General features: G+C 31.7%; 1 protein-coding gene across 1 annotated transcript; it reads right to left on the reverse strand.

Moving 5' to 3' along the window:
- Window positions 1–1,680: 1,680 nt before the first annotated feature.
- Window positions 1,681–3,381, reverse strand: LOC100254171 (UDP-glycosyltransferase 88B1). Its single transcript, XM_019225838.2, has one exon. It carries the CDS (start codon window positions 3,209–3,211, stop codon window positions 1,778–1,780), a length of 1,434 nt encoding a protein of 477 aa, XP_019081383.1. The 5' UTR covers window positions 3,212–3,381; the 3' UTR covers window positions 1,681–1,777.
- Window positions 3,382–17,865: the final 14,484 nt, after the last annotated feature.

A 17,865-nucleotide genomic window follows, 5' to 3' on the forward strand; every position in this document is an offset into this window, starting at 1 on the left:
GCGGCCAAGCTGCTTTGGTGGAGAAGCTTAGATCGTCCTAGGTAGATGGATGTGGATGTTGATGAAATAATCCATTTAAGCTAGTTTCCACAATGTCATGATCAATTCCCTTTAAATATTCAACAAAATATTAATTAAGGTTTTGAAAAGAATCGACCGATTCAGTCCAATCTGACCATCAATAGACCGTTCAAGGGTCAGACCGGACAAACTGTTTGGTTTTCCATGAACCGGTCAACCATTGATTTGACCAAAAGGTACTAGGCTATTCCCTCTTCTAAGCCCACTAAGAACCTTGCATCTCTACACAATATGGAAGAGAACCAAAGATTTATTTTGTAAAATTCCGATGTGGGATTAGTTAAAATAGAAAAGAAACTTTCAAAACATGGACCTTTGGTTGACAAAACAAGGTAGGTCCGGTAAGCTATACTTAGTAAGATTATAAAACAAATATTTATATATTCAATTTTCAAAATGTTATTATATTAAACATTTAAATAAATATTATATTTACGTTTATTTTAATAATGATTATTAATGATAAATATGAAAATAGTATAAATTAATTAATATAATAATTTTTAAAAATTTTAAAATAACAAAATAGATAGATATATGGATAAAAATTAAATATTATAATTTTTTTCATCTTAAATATATCATCATCATCATAGTTAAATATTATACATATTTTATTTAATAAAATGTAATATATTAATAAATTTGTATCTATATTTATCATTTAATTTAACATATATATTAAATATAAAAAATGAGACATCATTAAAAATTTTAATTTTATATATATATATTATTTTTTTTTAAATTATTTTTAATTTTAATAAAATATAAATTATATATTTATGATATCAGTAGTTCAACGACAATTCAACCATTTGTCCGACCATTAAACTGTGAACTAGTAATTTTTCTTATTCAATGATCTATCCGATTTTTAAAACAATGATTATTATAATAACCCAAATCAAATTCCAACCATATAATCCCATGATTTCTTAACGCTAATTAAAATTTCAAATACTTTTCCTTTTTTAACCCAAACCTAGCGTATACTTATGAATTCTTAAATTTATTTTTAATATTCCATCCACTGATATTTTTTTGTAAGGTCAGAATGAAAAAAATTAACCCATTTTTCTTTGATCACATGTTTGCCAATTGAGTCCATCAATTGTGACTACCTCTACTTTGACAGCTAGCTCCGTTTAACTATATCTATGAACAATTTTACAAAAAAAAAAAATTATAGCTCATAAATGGAGAAACTAAAGCTGTGACGCTGCGTTACAAACGGAGAACTAGGAAACAACATGGCTGTACAAGTGGGGTGAATAGAATGCAAACACGATGTCGTTTTACTAGTAACACGACAAAAACGACAGCGTTTGGGACTGCAAAAACTTCCAAGAGGTCATTATTGAAGACGAAGAAAGACAAAAAGGAGTTAGCTTTTTCAGAACATAAAAAAGAATCCTATACGTTTTTCTATGCCTCTGAATTCTTCTGATACCTCCTTTGATATGACCAGCCCACACCCTCCTTCCGCAGAGAAAAAACAAACAAGTTATGTGCTTCCAAATAACGTAGTGACTCGTGACATGTCGTAGGAAAAACCCTTCTTCCTTAATTCTAAGAATATATTTATCACTAAGTTGATTATTTAACGTGCATGGAAAAGTTTAGATTTATTTCCATATCAAAGCATACAACTATAGGGCGTACGTAAGTAAATAAATTAAACCAAGTCCAAGATTCAAGAAATATGATTCATTTTTTGCCTCCATGACTTGATCAGCTTGTCTAGTTCAGCTAGAGATGACCCTCCATCGCTCATTGCAGCCTTGGCTTCGTCTTTCATTGCAGTGATGCGATTTCTAATTGAAAATCCTTTCTCAGTCTCCATCAACTCTATGACTCGCTTCTCGAGCTCTGTTGACGTCACCAGTCCTGCGGCTGACGACTCCATTGGTAACGCTATCTTCATTTCTTTGACCATCATAACTTTGTTAAGCCTTTGCTCCGCGTAGAGGGGCCACGCCACCATGGGCACGCCGGAGGAGATAGCTTCGAGCACCGAGTTCCACCCGCAGTGAGTCACGAACCCGCCGACCGAGCCATGACTCAGCACTGCCACCTGTGGAGCCCATGACTTCACCACTAGTCCCCTCTCCTTGGTTCTATCTAAGAATCCATCTGGTAGTAGCGAATCCAAATCCGGGTCGGGTGGTGCTAAAAAGCGCTGACTCTGGTCCTTGGACGGTGGACTGCGCACCACCCATAGGAACCTCCGCCCGCTCGTCTCTAGCCCCACTGCTATTTCCTTCAACTGCTCTTCTGAAAAGAAACCCATGCTGCCAAAACACAGAAACACTACGCTGCGTTTCGGCTGCGAGTCCAGCCACTTTAAACACTCTTTTCCATCTCCCCCACCGTCTCCGCTTTGTGTGGCTATCAACGGCCCTATGCTGAACAGCTGTGGTGTAGGACGGTCTCTTACACAAAGCCCGTCTTTGATAGCCTTCACAGCTTTTGATTCCAAGGATTCAAACGAATTCACTATGATTCCAGCCGATTTCGTGATATGGGTAGTGTGATACACAAAAGATTCATATGCTTTGCTGGTGCGGTCAAGCACCGGTGTTGGCATATCCTCCGATGGTATCGGCGGCAAGCCCGGGGCTTGATGAAGGGTGTTCATATCCTTGAAACTCTGAGTGATGTTCTGGTGAAGAGTAGGGAAGTAAAGGAACAAAGCGAGGCCGGAGCAGGAGGAAGTGAAGAAATAGTAGACCGGAACGTTAAGCTCTCCGGCGACGTCCAGAGCTGGGGTGCAGAACATGTCGATGACGAGAGCGAGGACGGTGGAGGTGTTAGAGATGGATTGGAGGGCTTGGTGGACATTAGGGTTGCTGAGGGTTAAGAGATCAAATATTAGGGCCTCAAAAGAGGGGTAGGAGGAGAGGTGTTGAGGAAGAGTTGGGATGGGGAGGTGGCGGAAGGTGATGGAGGGGGTGGTAGAAGAGACAGCGGAGATGTAAGGGGCGGTGGCGCCAGTGTTAAAAGGTGGGTCGAGGAAGAAGATGACGATGGAGAGTGAAGGGTGGTGTCTGAGGATGAGCTTCCCAAGCTCAACCATGGCGATAAGGTGTCCAATCCCCGGTGATGGGTACAACACTACACTCTCCATTTTCCGACAATCCAAACAGACTCTGAGTTTTCTCACACTTCTCAGTTTACCCTCTCCTCGGTTTATATGGCCAAGAAAATAACAGCAAAGCTCCCTTTAACATCCCTTTCATTGAAATTGAATAAGCTATGAAACCATTGAATTTTCTTTATTTCAATGGAGCTTGCCTATCTATCCAATTCATAAGAGAAAGAAAATAGACAAATAAGAAAATTAAAATTTAAGAATATTTTTAACACATATCTTTCGTCATATTCATCTTTAATTTTGAAAACTTCTTACAAGAAGATATTTTCTGTCGAGTAGGGATTTCTGACACACAATAATACTGCCATATGAATGCGGGAATTCAGCAACATAACTTTAGCATAATCATTGGTACTATGCTTCCGTTTCCCCTTTTAATGGAAAAAACTTCCTTTTTCCTTAATTGAACGAGGGATTGGAAGTCAAGGGAGCAGGGAGAGTGAAAAGACCAGCGCAGCGTGATCCAAACGTATTGGATCATGAACCTTGTTTCAATTTTGTTGCGTGTATTATTTATACTTTCCCTTTTTTTTTATTATTAGTGGATTTTTTCAGTATAGGTATACTTCGTGGTTTGATCATTCAACCATGTTAAAAATCTCGTTTGTTTTTATATTTTCTCTTTGAGGGTGTGCATGGTTTGATTGACAAAAGTTGGGATAAATTTTCGTGGAATTGTATATCATTGTGTTATTCTTCTTTATATTGGTGAAAATATTTAGAGATTTGTTTGGAAGATGATTCTGATGTTTTATATATTTGGAATTAAAGTATATATATTTTTTATAAAAAGTATAAGAACAAAGTTCTAAAATTACTTACAGTTTTTACTTTTTAAAAAAAAAAATAAAGAATAACTTTTATATAAAATATTATAGTATTTCTTGTATACAAAGTGTTGATTTATCTTATTTGCTTAAAAAAAGTTTTAAAAAATTTTAAATATGAGATAAATCTTAAAAAGTTATTATATTTTAAAATTAATTAGTTAAAAGATATGAAAAAAAATTTGTATTTGTAAATTTATCCTTTTTTATATTTTTATTTCAAGAGCAAACCATTTTTAAAAAGTTACTTTTACAAGAAAACAATTCTTCATAGAAACATTTATTATATATAAAAATGTTAGTGATGAAAAGGTTACAAATTAAAAACAGTTTTACTATATTAATCACTTCCAAATTAACTAACCTTATTACCATATATCTTGTTGGAAAAAACTTTTTATAAAGGTTTAAAGAATATGGTTTTAAGGTGAAACGAGTTTTTATTTCAAGATACATATATCGAGTACGTTTGACACTAATTTTAAGAATTGTTTCTAATTTTTCTAATATTTGAATAATAAAAAATTTTAAATATTAGAAAAGGTAAAAATACTTCTTCAAATCATTATCATACACACTCTTAGAGTCTATTTAATAGTGATTTTAGAAAGTATTTTTAATCTAAAAAATCGTTTTTGAAAAAAAAAAAGTGTTTGATAAAGTTTAGGAAATACTTTTAAAAATCTGAAAAATCTCTTATAGTGTTTTTTCTAAAAAAAATATTTGAAGTGTGTTTGGTAGTGATTTTGCGAAGTATTTTTAACATTTTTAATACTTAAAAAATAAATATTTTGAAGTGTTAGAAAAACTAAAAACACTTCTTAAAATCATTGTCAAATACACTCTTAAAGTGTGTTTGACAGTGTTTTCATTCGAAGTACTTTTATAGCTTATTTGGTAGTGATTTAGAAAACGTTTTCAATACTTGAAAATTTATATCATTCAGGTGTAAAAAAAAAAAATACTACAAATGCATTTTAAAATCACTCCAAAACACATTTTATATAAGTAATTTTCCTAAAAATACTTTCAAATAAGAGTATATTTGATAGTAATTCAAAAAAGTGTTTCTAATATTTCTAATACTTGAGAAATAAAAATTTTAAGTATTAGAAATAATAAAAACACTTTCTAAATTCACTAATTAAAAAACACTTTTATTAAAAACACTTCAAATAAAATCCTACTAGACCGCAAAGTTAGGCATATATGACTATTAAATAGATCCAAAAAGGCAAAATGACTTCTAATTTTGCTGAAATGTCTTGTACAAAGGAGACTATAATTCTCCTATACAGAATCAACTTCACAATAAAAAGGAGCTACACAATAATTTGAAAAGATATAGTCTATCCAGAAGCTATTTTTTTAGTTAAAGAAAATGTTATTTCATTGTTAAGTAATCTTTTCTCCTATCAACATTGTCACTTTCAAATTATCACTTAATTTGTCTTAAGTTTCAACTTTATTTAAAGTTGAAAACAGATAGTACGTAGTCATCTCAAAATGAAGCTTTCTTCTGCCTCCTCTTCCAAGTTCCAACACATAATAAAATGCATATTTTTTTATTTTGAAAAAATAAATATAAAAACAACATACTTACAATTTTTATCTATTTTAAGAAAGATGTTATGACTATTGTTACTAAAATTTCTTATTAATTTTTTCAAACAGACAAAAGGAGCCTTAATGTCATTCTCAACATAATAAAAAAATAATGATTTATTGATTAGTTCAACTAATCAAATGTGTACTATTATTAAATAATTAAATATTATTTTATTAGGTAAATCAACTGGTCATCACCAGCAATTCTCTTCGTGGACTGACAAGTAAACACTAGTAATCCTGCTTTCTAGCCAAGAACTGTGCATACAATGACAAACTTTGTATTTTTTTGTTTAAATTAATAGAACCTTTATACTGTAGTCTCCGAATTTATTGATAAGACAAAGAAAAAAAATATGTTTCCAAAAACTCATATAAAAATAATCTTTTTAAAAAATTATTTTAGTTTTATGTATTTATGGGTCAAAGATAATATTTAAGATGGTCAAATATAATACCTGTATCATTAAAAGATAATACCTAAACGATAAAAAATAGTACTTTGATTAAAAAGTGTATGAAATACTAATTATTTTTAGATAACTGCTTGAAATTTATATTTTATATAATTAGTGATAAGGCAGAATCCTATTCTGATTGATTCTTTCCTTGATCTTAGATTATTTGTTATTACGTATATTTTATCTTTTCCTAGTTTATAGGATCTTTCAATTGTATATAGATTCTATATAATGAGAAACAATTACCTCAATAATTATTGAGGATTTCAGCCATATTTTACATGGGTTCTCAAACCTTTATATGGTATCAGAGCAGGTTCTAAAATATTTTTTTCGATCCTCTTCATGGCTACATCGTCGTCCTCATCATCTCCACTTCCGCTCAACACGATGGTGCATATGCTCACCATCAAAGTAACCTCCTTTAATTATTTGTTATGGAGAAATCAATTTATCCCTTTGTTGACCAGCCAAGATCTTCTTGGATTTCTGGATGGTAGTGTCCTAGCTCCTTCTCCACAGGTTACTGATTCTAACGGCACCACCCAAGTGAATCCGGCCTACACCTCTTGGTTGACTACTGATCAGACTCTTCTCAGTCTTCTTTATTCTTCTCTTACAGAGGAGTCTATGAGTGAGGTACTTGGTCTAAGTCATGCACATGAGGCCTGGACCACTCTTGAAGCCTCTTTTTCTCACAGATCCAAGACTCGAGAACTCCAACTCAAGGATGAGCTTCAACTGATGCAGCGAGGCTCAAAATCCGTAGCAGAATTTTCTCGACTCTCCAAAAGGCTCTACGATCAACTGGCGGCAATTGGTCGTCCCATTGATGACTTGGATAAAGTCCATTGGTTCTTAAGAGCCTTAGGTCCCAATATAAAATTTTCTCCACTACAATGCTTTCCCAGCTTCCATTACCTTCTTTTGTAGATATCATTCCAAAAGCTTTGAGTCATGAGATCTTTGAACGATCAGTGTACCAACAATCTATCAACTCAGCGTTCTACACTCAACGAAATAATTCCACCAGACCGAAAAGCACCAAGAGCGGGAAACCCAAACCTTCCACTGCCTCTGCCTCAAAATCGTCCCCCTCTTTTCCTGTTTATTGTCAAATTTGCGACAAAGAGGGTCACCTGGCTAAACAGTGTTGGATGTTCCTTAATCTCAAGAAAAAACAATCTACCAACCTGGCTGAGGCTTTCGCAGCTTGCTCAATTCCGGACTCCAACGACTCCGAATGGTATCCGGATTCTAGTGCAACCTCTCACTTAACAAATGATCTCGAGTGTGTAGATGTTCCTGTTGTCGACTTTGGTAATGAACGGGTGATGGTTGGTAATGGTTAGTCCATTTCCATTTCTCACACGTGTTCCCTTTCCACTCTTGTTCCCCAAAGCTCTTTATTTTTATCCAATGTTTTAGTTGTTCCTGACATTAAGAAAAAGCTTATTTCCATTAGTCAACTTACAAAGGATAATAATTGTTGTGTCATTTTTTCTCCCTCTGGTTTTATCGTACAGGATTAGGTCACAAGAGTAGTGTTGGGGGTTGGCAGATGTGAGAATGGCTTGTATGTGCTCGATCAAAATCATCATGCCCTTGCTTCCATCGTTTCTTCAAATAAGCCATGTGTCTCTGTTCCCTTGTGGCATGCTCGACTAGGCCACCCTAGTTTTTGTACCATTAACTCTCTTTCTAAGTTTGGTTTTATTTCTTGTAGTAATAAATTGATGGGTTTAGATTCAAGTTTATGTGTTGGATGTAACCTTGGTAAGAGCCATCGTTTACCCTTTTCACTTAATAATAATCGTTGTCCTTTGCCTTTTGATCGCTTACACTGTGATTTATGGAGCCCTTCACCTATTTGTTCTCTTACTAGTTTTCGTTATTATGCAGTGTTCATTGATGATTGTACCAGATTCAGTTGGTTTTTCCCATTAAAACACAATTCTAATTTTTTTTTATACCTTTATCAATTTTCAACATTATATTGAGACTCAATTTTCTTCTAAAATTAAGTCCTTCCAATGTGATGGTGGAACTGAATTTACAAATAATAAATTTCGCTCTCACCTTACGTCTTGTGGTATTGTGCTACTCATTGCTTGCCCCTATACACCGAGTCAAAATGGGATTGCTGAACGTAAACACTGACATGTCACTAAAACGGGTCTTACCATTATGTTTCATGCTTGTGTTCCATTATTTCTTTGGGTTGAGGCCTTCTCAACAGCTGTTTATCTCATCAACCGACTCCCATCACAAACTCTTGATGGCAAAACTCCCTACGAGCTCTTGTTCGGTAAACAACCAAACTACTCTATGCTTCGTACTTTTGGATGTTTATGCTTTCCTTATTTGAGAGATTATGCGCTCCTAACAAATTGTCTCCCAAATCATCATCTTGTGTCTTTTTAGGTTATAGCCCTCTTCACAAGGGTTTTTGCTGTTTTGATCACAAGACACAACGTCTTTATGTCTCTCGACATGTCCAATTTTATGAAACTATATTTCCTTATGCGGGTGATGATATGCAACAAATTCATAATTCAACACCTTATATTACTTTCTTTGATTCTTTCAAGTCTAACGATAATATGTCTCCTGATTTGTTGCTATCTTCTCCTGTTTCGAATCCTAATTGTTTGCCATGCAGTGATGACCTTCATGCTTCCTCCCATGCATCTCCGATCATATCTACCATTCCTTCTTCTAGTCCTCTATCACCATCTGTTTCCATACCGACGACTTCTACCAACACTCACCCAATGGTTACTAGAGGAAAAATTGGTATATTTAAACCTAAGGCCTATCATGCGTTGACACTTTCACCTTCGTCTCAGTTTTTTCAAGTCCTTCTTGCCATACAAGAGCCTCGAGGTTTCAAGTCTGCAGCCAAACACCCTGAATGACTCTCGACTATGGATGATGAAATACAAGCTTTGAAGAAGAATGATATTTGGGATCTTGTACCTCGCCCTATCAATCATAATGTGGTTGGTTGTTGTTGGATCTTTAGGACCAAGCTCCATGCTAATGGTTCCATTGAGCGTCATAAGGCTCGTCTCGTGGCCAAGGGCTTCTCTCAAATTCATGGCCTTGATTTTGAAGATATATTCAATCCTATGGTGCAGCCTGCTACTATTCAGATTATTCTTTCCATTGCAGTCAGTTCTGGATGGCCCTTACATCAATTAGATGTTAAGAATGCCTTTCTTCATAGTCATTTTTCTGAAGAAGTATACATGGAACAACCACCTGGCTACACTGATGCACAATTTCCACAACATGTGTGCCATTTGAAACGTGCTCTCTATGGACTCAAACAAGCCCCTCGTGCTTGGTTCCAACGATTCAGCTTTTTTTTTATTTATGAAACTTGGTTTTATTCTCAGTCAGGCTGATTCATCTTTCTTTGTCCATCATACCATAGCAAGCACAGTTTATCTTTTGCTCTATGTTGACAATATGGTGCTTACTGGCACCAATCCTGTTTTGATCAAGACTCCTATCACTCGGCTATCCAAAGAATATACAATGAAAGATTTGGGTTCTCTACACTATTTTCTTGGTGTTGAAGTCCAACATAACTCTCAAGGCTTATTTCTTAGCCAAACCAAGTATGCTCTTGATTTACTACAACGTGCTGACATGATTGAGGCCAAACCCATTTCTACTCCTTTTGTTGTTGGTCAACATCTCTCCACTATAGGGAAACTATTTTCGGATCCCACTCTTTTTCGGTCTTTTGCAAGAGCCTTGCAATATTTGACCATCACTCAGCCTGATCTCTCTTTTAGTGTCAATTCTATTTGCCAGTACATGCATGCTCCAACTGAAGATCATTTTCGAACACTCAAACGCATATTGCGTTATGTTAAAGGCACAGTCCATTATGGTCTTCAACTTCACTGCACCTCTTCTCATGAGTTGCTTGCTTATTCTGACGCTGATTGGGCTGGTTGTCCTAATACACAACGATCTACCAGTGGTTATCTTATATTCTTTGGCGCTAATTTTGTCTCTTGGTGCTCTAAGAAACAATCTACTGTTTCTCGCTCCAGTGCTGAAGCTGAGTATAGATCCTTAGCCATTACTACTGCTGAAGTTGCTTGGATTGTTCAGCTCCTTCGTGATCTACGTCTTCCCTTGCCTTCCCCTTCGAAGATATTATGCGACAATAGAAGTGCTCTTTTTATGGCGGTCAATCCAGTCACTCGGTCTAGATCTAAGCACAGTGCGATTGATTATCATTTTGTTCGTGAATTGATTGCAAATGGTTCTTTAAAAGTCACATTTACTCCCTCCCATAGTCAGTTTGCCGATTCTTTTACCAAGGGCGTCTCTAAGCCTCAGTTCCTACTTTTTCGTAACAAGCTTCATGTTATTCCTTCTACCACATTCAGCTTGCAGGGGGGTGATAGGGGCAGAATCCTCTCTTGATTGATTCTTTCCTTGATCTTAGATTATTTGTTATTATGTATATTTATCTTTTCCTAGTTTGTAGGATCTTTCAACTGTATATACACTCTATATAATGAGAAACAATTACCTCAATAATTATTGAGGATTTCAGCCCTATTTTACACGGGTACTCAAACCTTTATAATTAGGTTCCTATTTTGTGACTTTTTCCATATGTGTATGAAATATACTTTTCCCTAAGACAAAAAGTACAAATTAAACAGGGAGACGATAGTATATATCAAAGCTCCAAAGTAGTGAAGACAAAAAATAATTGAAATTGGTCATTGCTGCATTTCCACACAAAAAAAATAATTACATTCATAATATAAGTAATAGTAACCAGTAAATTAAAGTCAATCATGATGAGCAACTTGAACCATTATAAGTAATTTTAATTTCCATAAATATTTGACTAGTGAGGTATACATAAGTAACCTCGATTCATATTCAATAGGAAAATTAAATATGTATAAGAAATTTGCAATGAAAAAGTTAACAAAAAAGTCTAGTTTGCATTTAAAACTTTTATGGAATTTTTTAATAAGATATGTAGCATCTATTGAGTATCATATTATATTAACAAAAACATATACCACGAATATTAAAACAATTGAATTCTTCTTTAAGTACTTAATTATTTGACGTTATGGTATATACAATGAATAAGGGAACCAAAAAAATTCACTAGCAAATAAATAGAGTACAATAAATTCATTAACATGTCAATTGTTTTAACATTGTTATATATCTTCGAACAATCCTGATGAATCCTTAGCAACATAAATTCTTCATGCACTAATAGATGTTACCTTGGACTTTATTATCATAAATTATTACAAGTTATGTAAAAAGTTTTACCCTATATTTAGTCATCTCCTCCTGAAAATTGTAAAAATAAAATAAAATAAATCTATGTTATTATCAATACATATTGTCTCATATCATAGGATTGTTAATTACTTAGCATGGAAATAATATACAATTATATAATGTGTTAATACCAATGCTAAAGGGGTATAAAAAGATGCTTCTCATACTAATACTTTTATAATAAAATTCTTTTGCAACACAAATGCACTACACTTATAACATTTATACTAATATTATGATGCATTATGGTATGGCCTAATTTAGAAATTTATATACATGTGTTTTACAAAACTGAGTGTTATGGGTTATCATGCTATATTCCTTAACATGCTTTATGCCACAAGAAGTCAAATAAAATATCAATTCGAATTCAAAAAACTTTTAAATTTATTATTTTATAAAAATCATTAAGTAATTTCAATGCATTGAGTGGATGATATTAATATATTTATTATGTATCAATATCCAACATGGTATAAAAGGGGTCTGCAAACACTAATACTTTATTATGAAGTTTCGTTATGATATAAATACACTACACTTACAATATAAATATGTCAATATTACGATATACTACGAGATGACCTAATTTAGAAATTTATTAACTTTTTTTAACAAAACGGAGAGTTGTGGGTTATCATGCTATATTTCCTAGCATATCTTATGTCATAAAGTAACCTTAAAAACAAAATAAAGTACCAATTTGAATTTCCAAGCCAAATAAATTCCAAATGACAATCTAATTGTAATATAAAGGATATTAAAAAAAATTATGAAATGATATTTTTTACTTAGAATGACAAATTTTACAGATTTTATTTTATTTTTTTTATGTAAGAAGAACAAATTTACAATCTTATCTATATAGATTTTGGTAGGCAAATCTCGATCAAACTTGTTTCCATTACATCAATATAAAAAATTCCTCATGAAATTTTAGTTCACCATGAAATTAGCAATTGAGCCTAACTTGTAAGACAAACATCTTTAACACGTGCATCTATAACCAATGAAAAAAAATTAACAATGACATAATTTTGATTATTTATACAAACTTATTAGAATTTGAAGCGCATTTGTTGTTACGCTAACTAATGCCCTCATCATACATTTCAATAATCATAATGATACATAAGAATGTAACTCATACTGAATAAATAGAAAATATGATAATCAAATAGAGTTATTATTTGTTTATATGAAGCTATAAGCCTTTGACATATAAAGGATGAGAAAGTAAGAACCCAAATCAAAACCCAACAAGCAACATTGAAAAAATAAAAATCTTAGAAGTAGAAGAGAGTGTACCGATTGAAGAAAGACGTAGACATAGGGAAATGGAGATGGTGATGGAAAATCCAAAAATTCAATTTAAAAAGGACATTCAAAACAAACCAAAACCCAATGTCACTATATTTTGTTTTAGATTCCTACTTATTCTCTAAAAAAAAAGGGTGTAAAATTGAACACCAATGTCTTCCAAAGAGTTTCTTATTTTTTACATGTAAAAATAGTGGAAGGATTTTAAATGAAACCTTACAAATTGAAATCACAATAAAAGGGTTTCTCAAACAAAAAAATGACCACATCTATGGAGAAAGATATTAGCATACTTCAGAAGAGTTCTTTTAGGCTTTTCTATTTCATCGTTTACAAAAAAGAAGAATGACTATGATAATGATGAGAGGTTTAGAAGGTTAGACCTTTGATCTTCATTATGGTTTTCTTGTTTTAAGCTTCTCTCATTCTTTTTTTTCATAATTCATGTAAACAAACCATCAGATCACATTTTATTTTGTTTTTCTCATATTTATAAGAAGCAATAGAAAAAAGGTCATTCAAATGGTAAAATTGTCCTCTTATAAGTTGAGTCCTTGGTAGGAATTGAAACAATTAGTAACCCTTTAAGATGGTACTTATCACCTCCAACCCATCATATTTGATAATTTTCCTTATATAAGTATAATAATATTATTTCTAAAATACACTTCCATGGATCATGATTTGTGGTTTTGTTCTTTTTATTTTTAAAATTTGAAGTGGGAAAAATGAGAAGAAATTTAGTTAGGATCTGAAGAGAAAAAACTGAGATGAAGATGGGAAAGAAATGAAGTGTAATTAAGACTTTTAAAATGCATTTGATATAAGAAAATAGGAATAGAAATAGGATGAGAATAAGACAAATCATAATTTCATGTGAAGGAGAGGAATTAAAATCCTAATGAGAGTGAAATTTGGTTTCCATAATAATGAATTTTTTTATTGTTATCCTCATTATAAAATATAATCCAAATGTATTAATGAATGTGATTTCTCGTTCTCATTTTCTATATATTCCAATATTTCAAACAAATCCCATACATGAAAGAAACAAAGGTAGAAAAGAGGGTAAACATTTTACATGCATCAAATTGTCCTAATTATATTTATCTGTCCATGTATTGTCATTCAATCTAAACTTAAAGAAAAAGTTGTGTATAAATTGAATAAGCCTTCTTAAGCTATTTCCATGTATTCTCATCCTATCACTAATCTCTTCAATCTAAGCTAGCTTTATGGAAAGGGGTGTTTGGTTAAAAAGGGCAAAACAACTTGGTATTTAGAACATTCCATCCAGGTTTACTCTAAAAGTTTCGTTATTTCCCCCACAATTAAATAATGCTAAGAGTAGCAAAAGTAAGGTATTTTTTTGCCAAATGGGTTTACATACCTGCATTCGACCTTGTCGTATGATTTTCTTAACTTTTTTCTACTTATCTTAGTTAGCTCATTTTTAATGTTGGGTTGCAATAATGGTGTATAGGGATGTCATCACATAATTGATGAAAAAGATGCATTGTGATCGCAAACGTTGAGTTTTTTGAAGGATCTTACGTCATTTTAAAGGGATCTGATGTGTTTTTGAAGGGAAATAAAAAAAAGGATAGAAATATCCAATCAAAATCATATTTCAAAACAATTTATAAGGAAGGTTACTTTTACAATTTCACCATTATTTTGAGTCATTTATCCAAATAACCTGCCCTTTCCAACCTATCCAAAATAACCCTTTTGGTAAAGTGATGTATAAATTGAGTAAGCTTCATTATTTCCATGTAATTCTCATCCAATCAATAATCTCTTCTCGGTTCACATGTTTCACATGTAGAAATTAAAAACATGGTGAATAAGAAAACATAGTACTTACATCCGATTTTCCCAAGACAATAACGGTAGATTACATATCTGCTCCATTTCTACTATTCCAATATACTCTATATTGTACAGTAGGACAACCCCACCATGTTCATTCTTATTATATCATGTACAATGGTGTGGGATTCTACTATGCATTCAAAGAATCTGTGTTTAACTTGACTGCCATTTTAATGTGGAAAACAAATTATTTTCCAACTTATAAAAATCTAACAAAAAGTATTGAATGTTTTGAATCAGCTTATGTCCTATACGTAGACTTAACATATGTATACATGGCCAATCATTAATTTAAGATGAAAAAAATGTTCAACTACCAATTTTTCTAATAATTTTAACTTGTAAGATCTGGACTTTAATATCATGTCGAATTATCAATTTTTCTAAAAGCTTAAACTTATAAGATTTAGGTTTAATATGCATTTCATACTTCTTAACAAAAAGTTCATCTGATGGAAGCAGAAGATAACAGAAAATTAATGATAATAAATGATGATGTTGTGCTTATAGTGAAAAGATATTAAACAAGGTAAAAAAAAAATCAAAGAAAGAGACCAATTCCATTGAAATTAAAGAGTTCAGTCATTTTTTACTTACCATAGTAGATGAAGGTATGGACATATTTGGCAATTGTTTTTTAAAACATTTTTGTATTCTCTAAAACAAACAAATTAAAAAAATACATTTGATAACTAAAAACTGTTTTTTGTTTTTAAAAATAGAAAATACGATGTTTTCAAAAAATATTTTTTTGTTATTTTTTATTATTTTCACTTATTTTCTAATAATTGTTTAAAAAAATAATTATACCAATAAGTAGAATGATTAAAAATAAAACAATAAATATAAAAATTATTTTTTAAAAATATTAAAAAAACAGGTTAAAAACGTTTTAGCTTTCAAAATAGCTTTTGTTCTATAAAACATAAAATATAAAAAAATTATTTTTCAAAAACTGCTATCAGAAGTTGTTTTTCAAAATCGTTTTTTTTTTCATAGAATTAATTTTATTTTTAATATTTATTGCCACTTTTTAAGGCTTAATTTCATGGACATTTACAAAAATGGCTATTATAAATGAATTATATACATATGACAGGTTAATAAATTTTAGTTTCTAGGATTGTCATATTATTATTATTATAAAATATGTACAAGATAAAACAGTGTTTCTATTAAATATGTACTAAACATTGCAATGGTATTAGAGATGTCAAATACAGTAATTTAAATATTATTCATATTATTTAATGGTAAATAATTATTTGGAATAATAAATCAACTAATAATATTAATATTAGCATTAAACAATAATATAAAAATAGAACCAAAAAAGAAATAAGAGAAAATTCTTAAGAATAATTTGATTAAAATTCATATATCTAAGATGAAATGTTAATCTTTTATATCTTTCAAATTAATTATATTAGAAGAAATTAAAACATAATTTCTCATTTATTCCTCCAATTTTTAATGTTTCAAACGCTTTAAACTTTATTATTTTTATGATTTAAGGTGATAATCAATTTCCTCACCCACACAAGGAATTCTGAATGTCAGTATCACAATCAATTTACTAATATATACATTTTTTTTAATTGTTTATTGACTCTCTCTCTCTTCTGCCTCTCTCTCTCTCTCTCTGCCTCTCTGTCTCTTCTGCCTCTCTCTCTCTCTCTCTCTCTCCAAAGATGGTGTCACATATCACTATTATATTGCCACGTACATGTCATTGGGTTTACCACCAAAGATGGTGTCACATATCACTATTATATTGGCACATACATGTCATTTGGTTCACCAAGACTTCCATTTAATAAACTTTTCTGACCTCAATGCCTTGCAGTGCACAGGTACTATTTCTAGAACATCTTCAGAGATCCTGCCATCTCTCTCTCTCTCTCTCTCTGCCTCTCTGTCTCTTTCTGTCTCTCTCTGTCTCTCTGCCTCTCTGCCTCTCTGTCTCTCTCTCTCCAAAGATGGTGTCACATATCACTATTATATTGGCACATGCATGTCATTGGGTTTACCAAGACTTCCATTTAATAAACTTTTCTGACCTCAATGCCTTGCAGTGCACAGGTACTATTTCTAGAACATCTTCAGAGATCCTGCCATCTCTCTCTCTCTCTCTCTCTCTCTCTCTGCCTCTCTGTCTCTTTCTGTCTCTCTCTGTCTCTCTGCCTCTCTGCCTCTCTCTCTCTCTCTCTCCAAAGATGGTGTCACATATCACTATTATATTGGCACATACATGTCATTGGGTTTACCAAGACTTCCATTTAATAAACTTTTCTGACCTCAATGCCTTGCAGTGCACAGGTACTATTTCTAGAACATCTTCAGAGATCCCGCCACTTGCGATTATTGTAAGATGCCATTTAAGCCTATCACATGTCGCCAGGTTGGGGAGACCCTATGTTTGGGGCATCTACAAAGGTTGTGCCACATGTCACATGTCACTATTTCCCTTTATTGTGCTGCGTGGCAAACCGACAACTTCATTTCTCATGCGAAAAATTATAGGGAGAATTGTGTTTTCAGCGAGATAATTAAGATAAAGTCTTCAATCATTTGTCGTTATTACAAGAACATGATATGATAATGGATATAAATACCTTTTTACTTATTTTTGTTTTTATTATACCACTCATTATATGCTATTATTAATAAATTCTCTTTTCTTTAATTATTTTTTGATTTTTCATTGGTTTTTTAAATTTTTTTTATAAATAATTAAAAAATTAATATTATTTTATATTTTTAAATTATAAATAAAAAAAAATTTATTGATGATTTAAAAACTATTTTGAAAAATACTTTCTAAAAAATGTTAATTTAAATAAATAAAAATTATCTTATATATTTTAGAATTAAATAATTTAATGATTAAAACACTATTTAAATTAAATATATTCACTATTTATTTTCTTTTATACTAAAAAGTATTTTAAAATTTTCTTTTTCCTATTATAAAATAAAAGGTTCAATTTTCTTTTTTTTTTAAAAAAATTCTTTTTTTCTTGTTTTAATAACTTTTTGAACATGACTTTTATAGTAATAAGTTATATGAAATATTATAAATTTATTTGATAAAGATTTTTTTTAATGATTTGAATTAATTAAAAATTTATCAAAAAAAAGAAAAAGTAAAAGAGAGAAATAGGATGGATGAAGAGTTTTTATTTTAAATATA

The sequence above is a fragment of the Vitis vinifera genome, chromosome 16 (genome assembly GCF_030704535.1).
Source record: "Vitis vinifera cultivar Pinot Noir 40024 chromosome 16, ASM3070453v1".
Classification (NCBI taxonomy): domain Eukaryota; kingdom Viridiplantae; phylum Streptophyta; class Magnoliopsida; order Vitales; family Vitaceae; genus Vitis; species Vitis vinifera.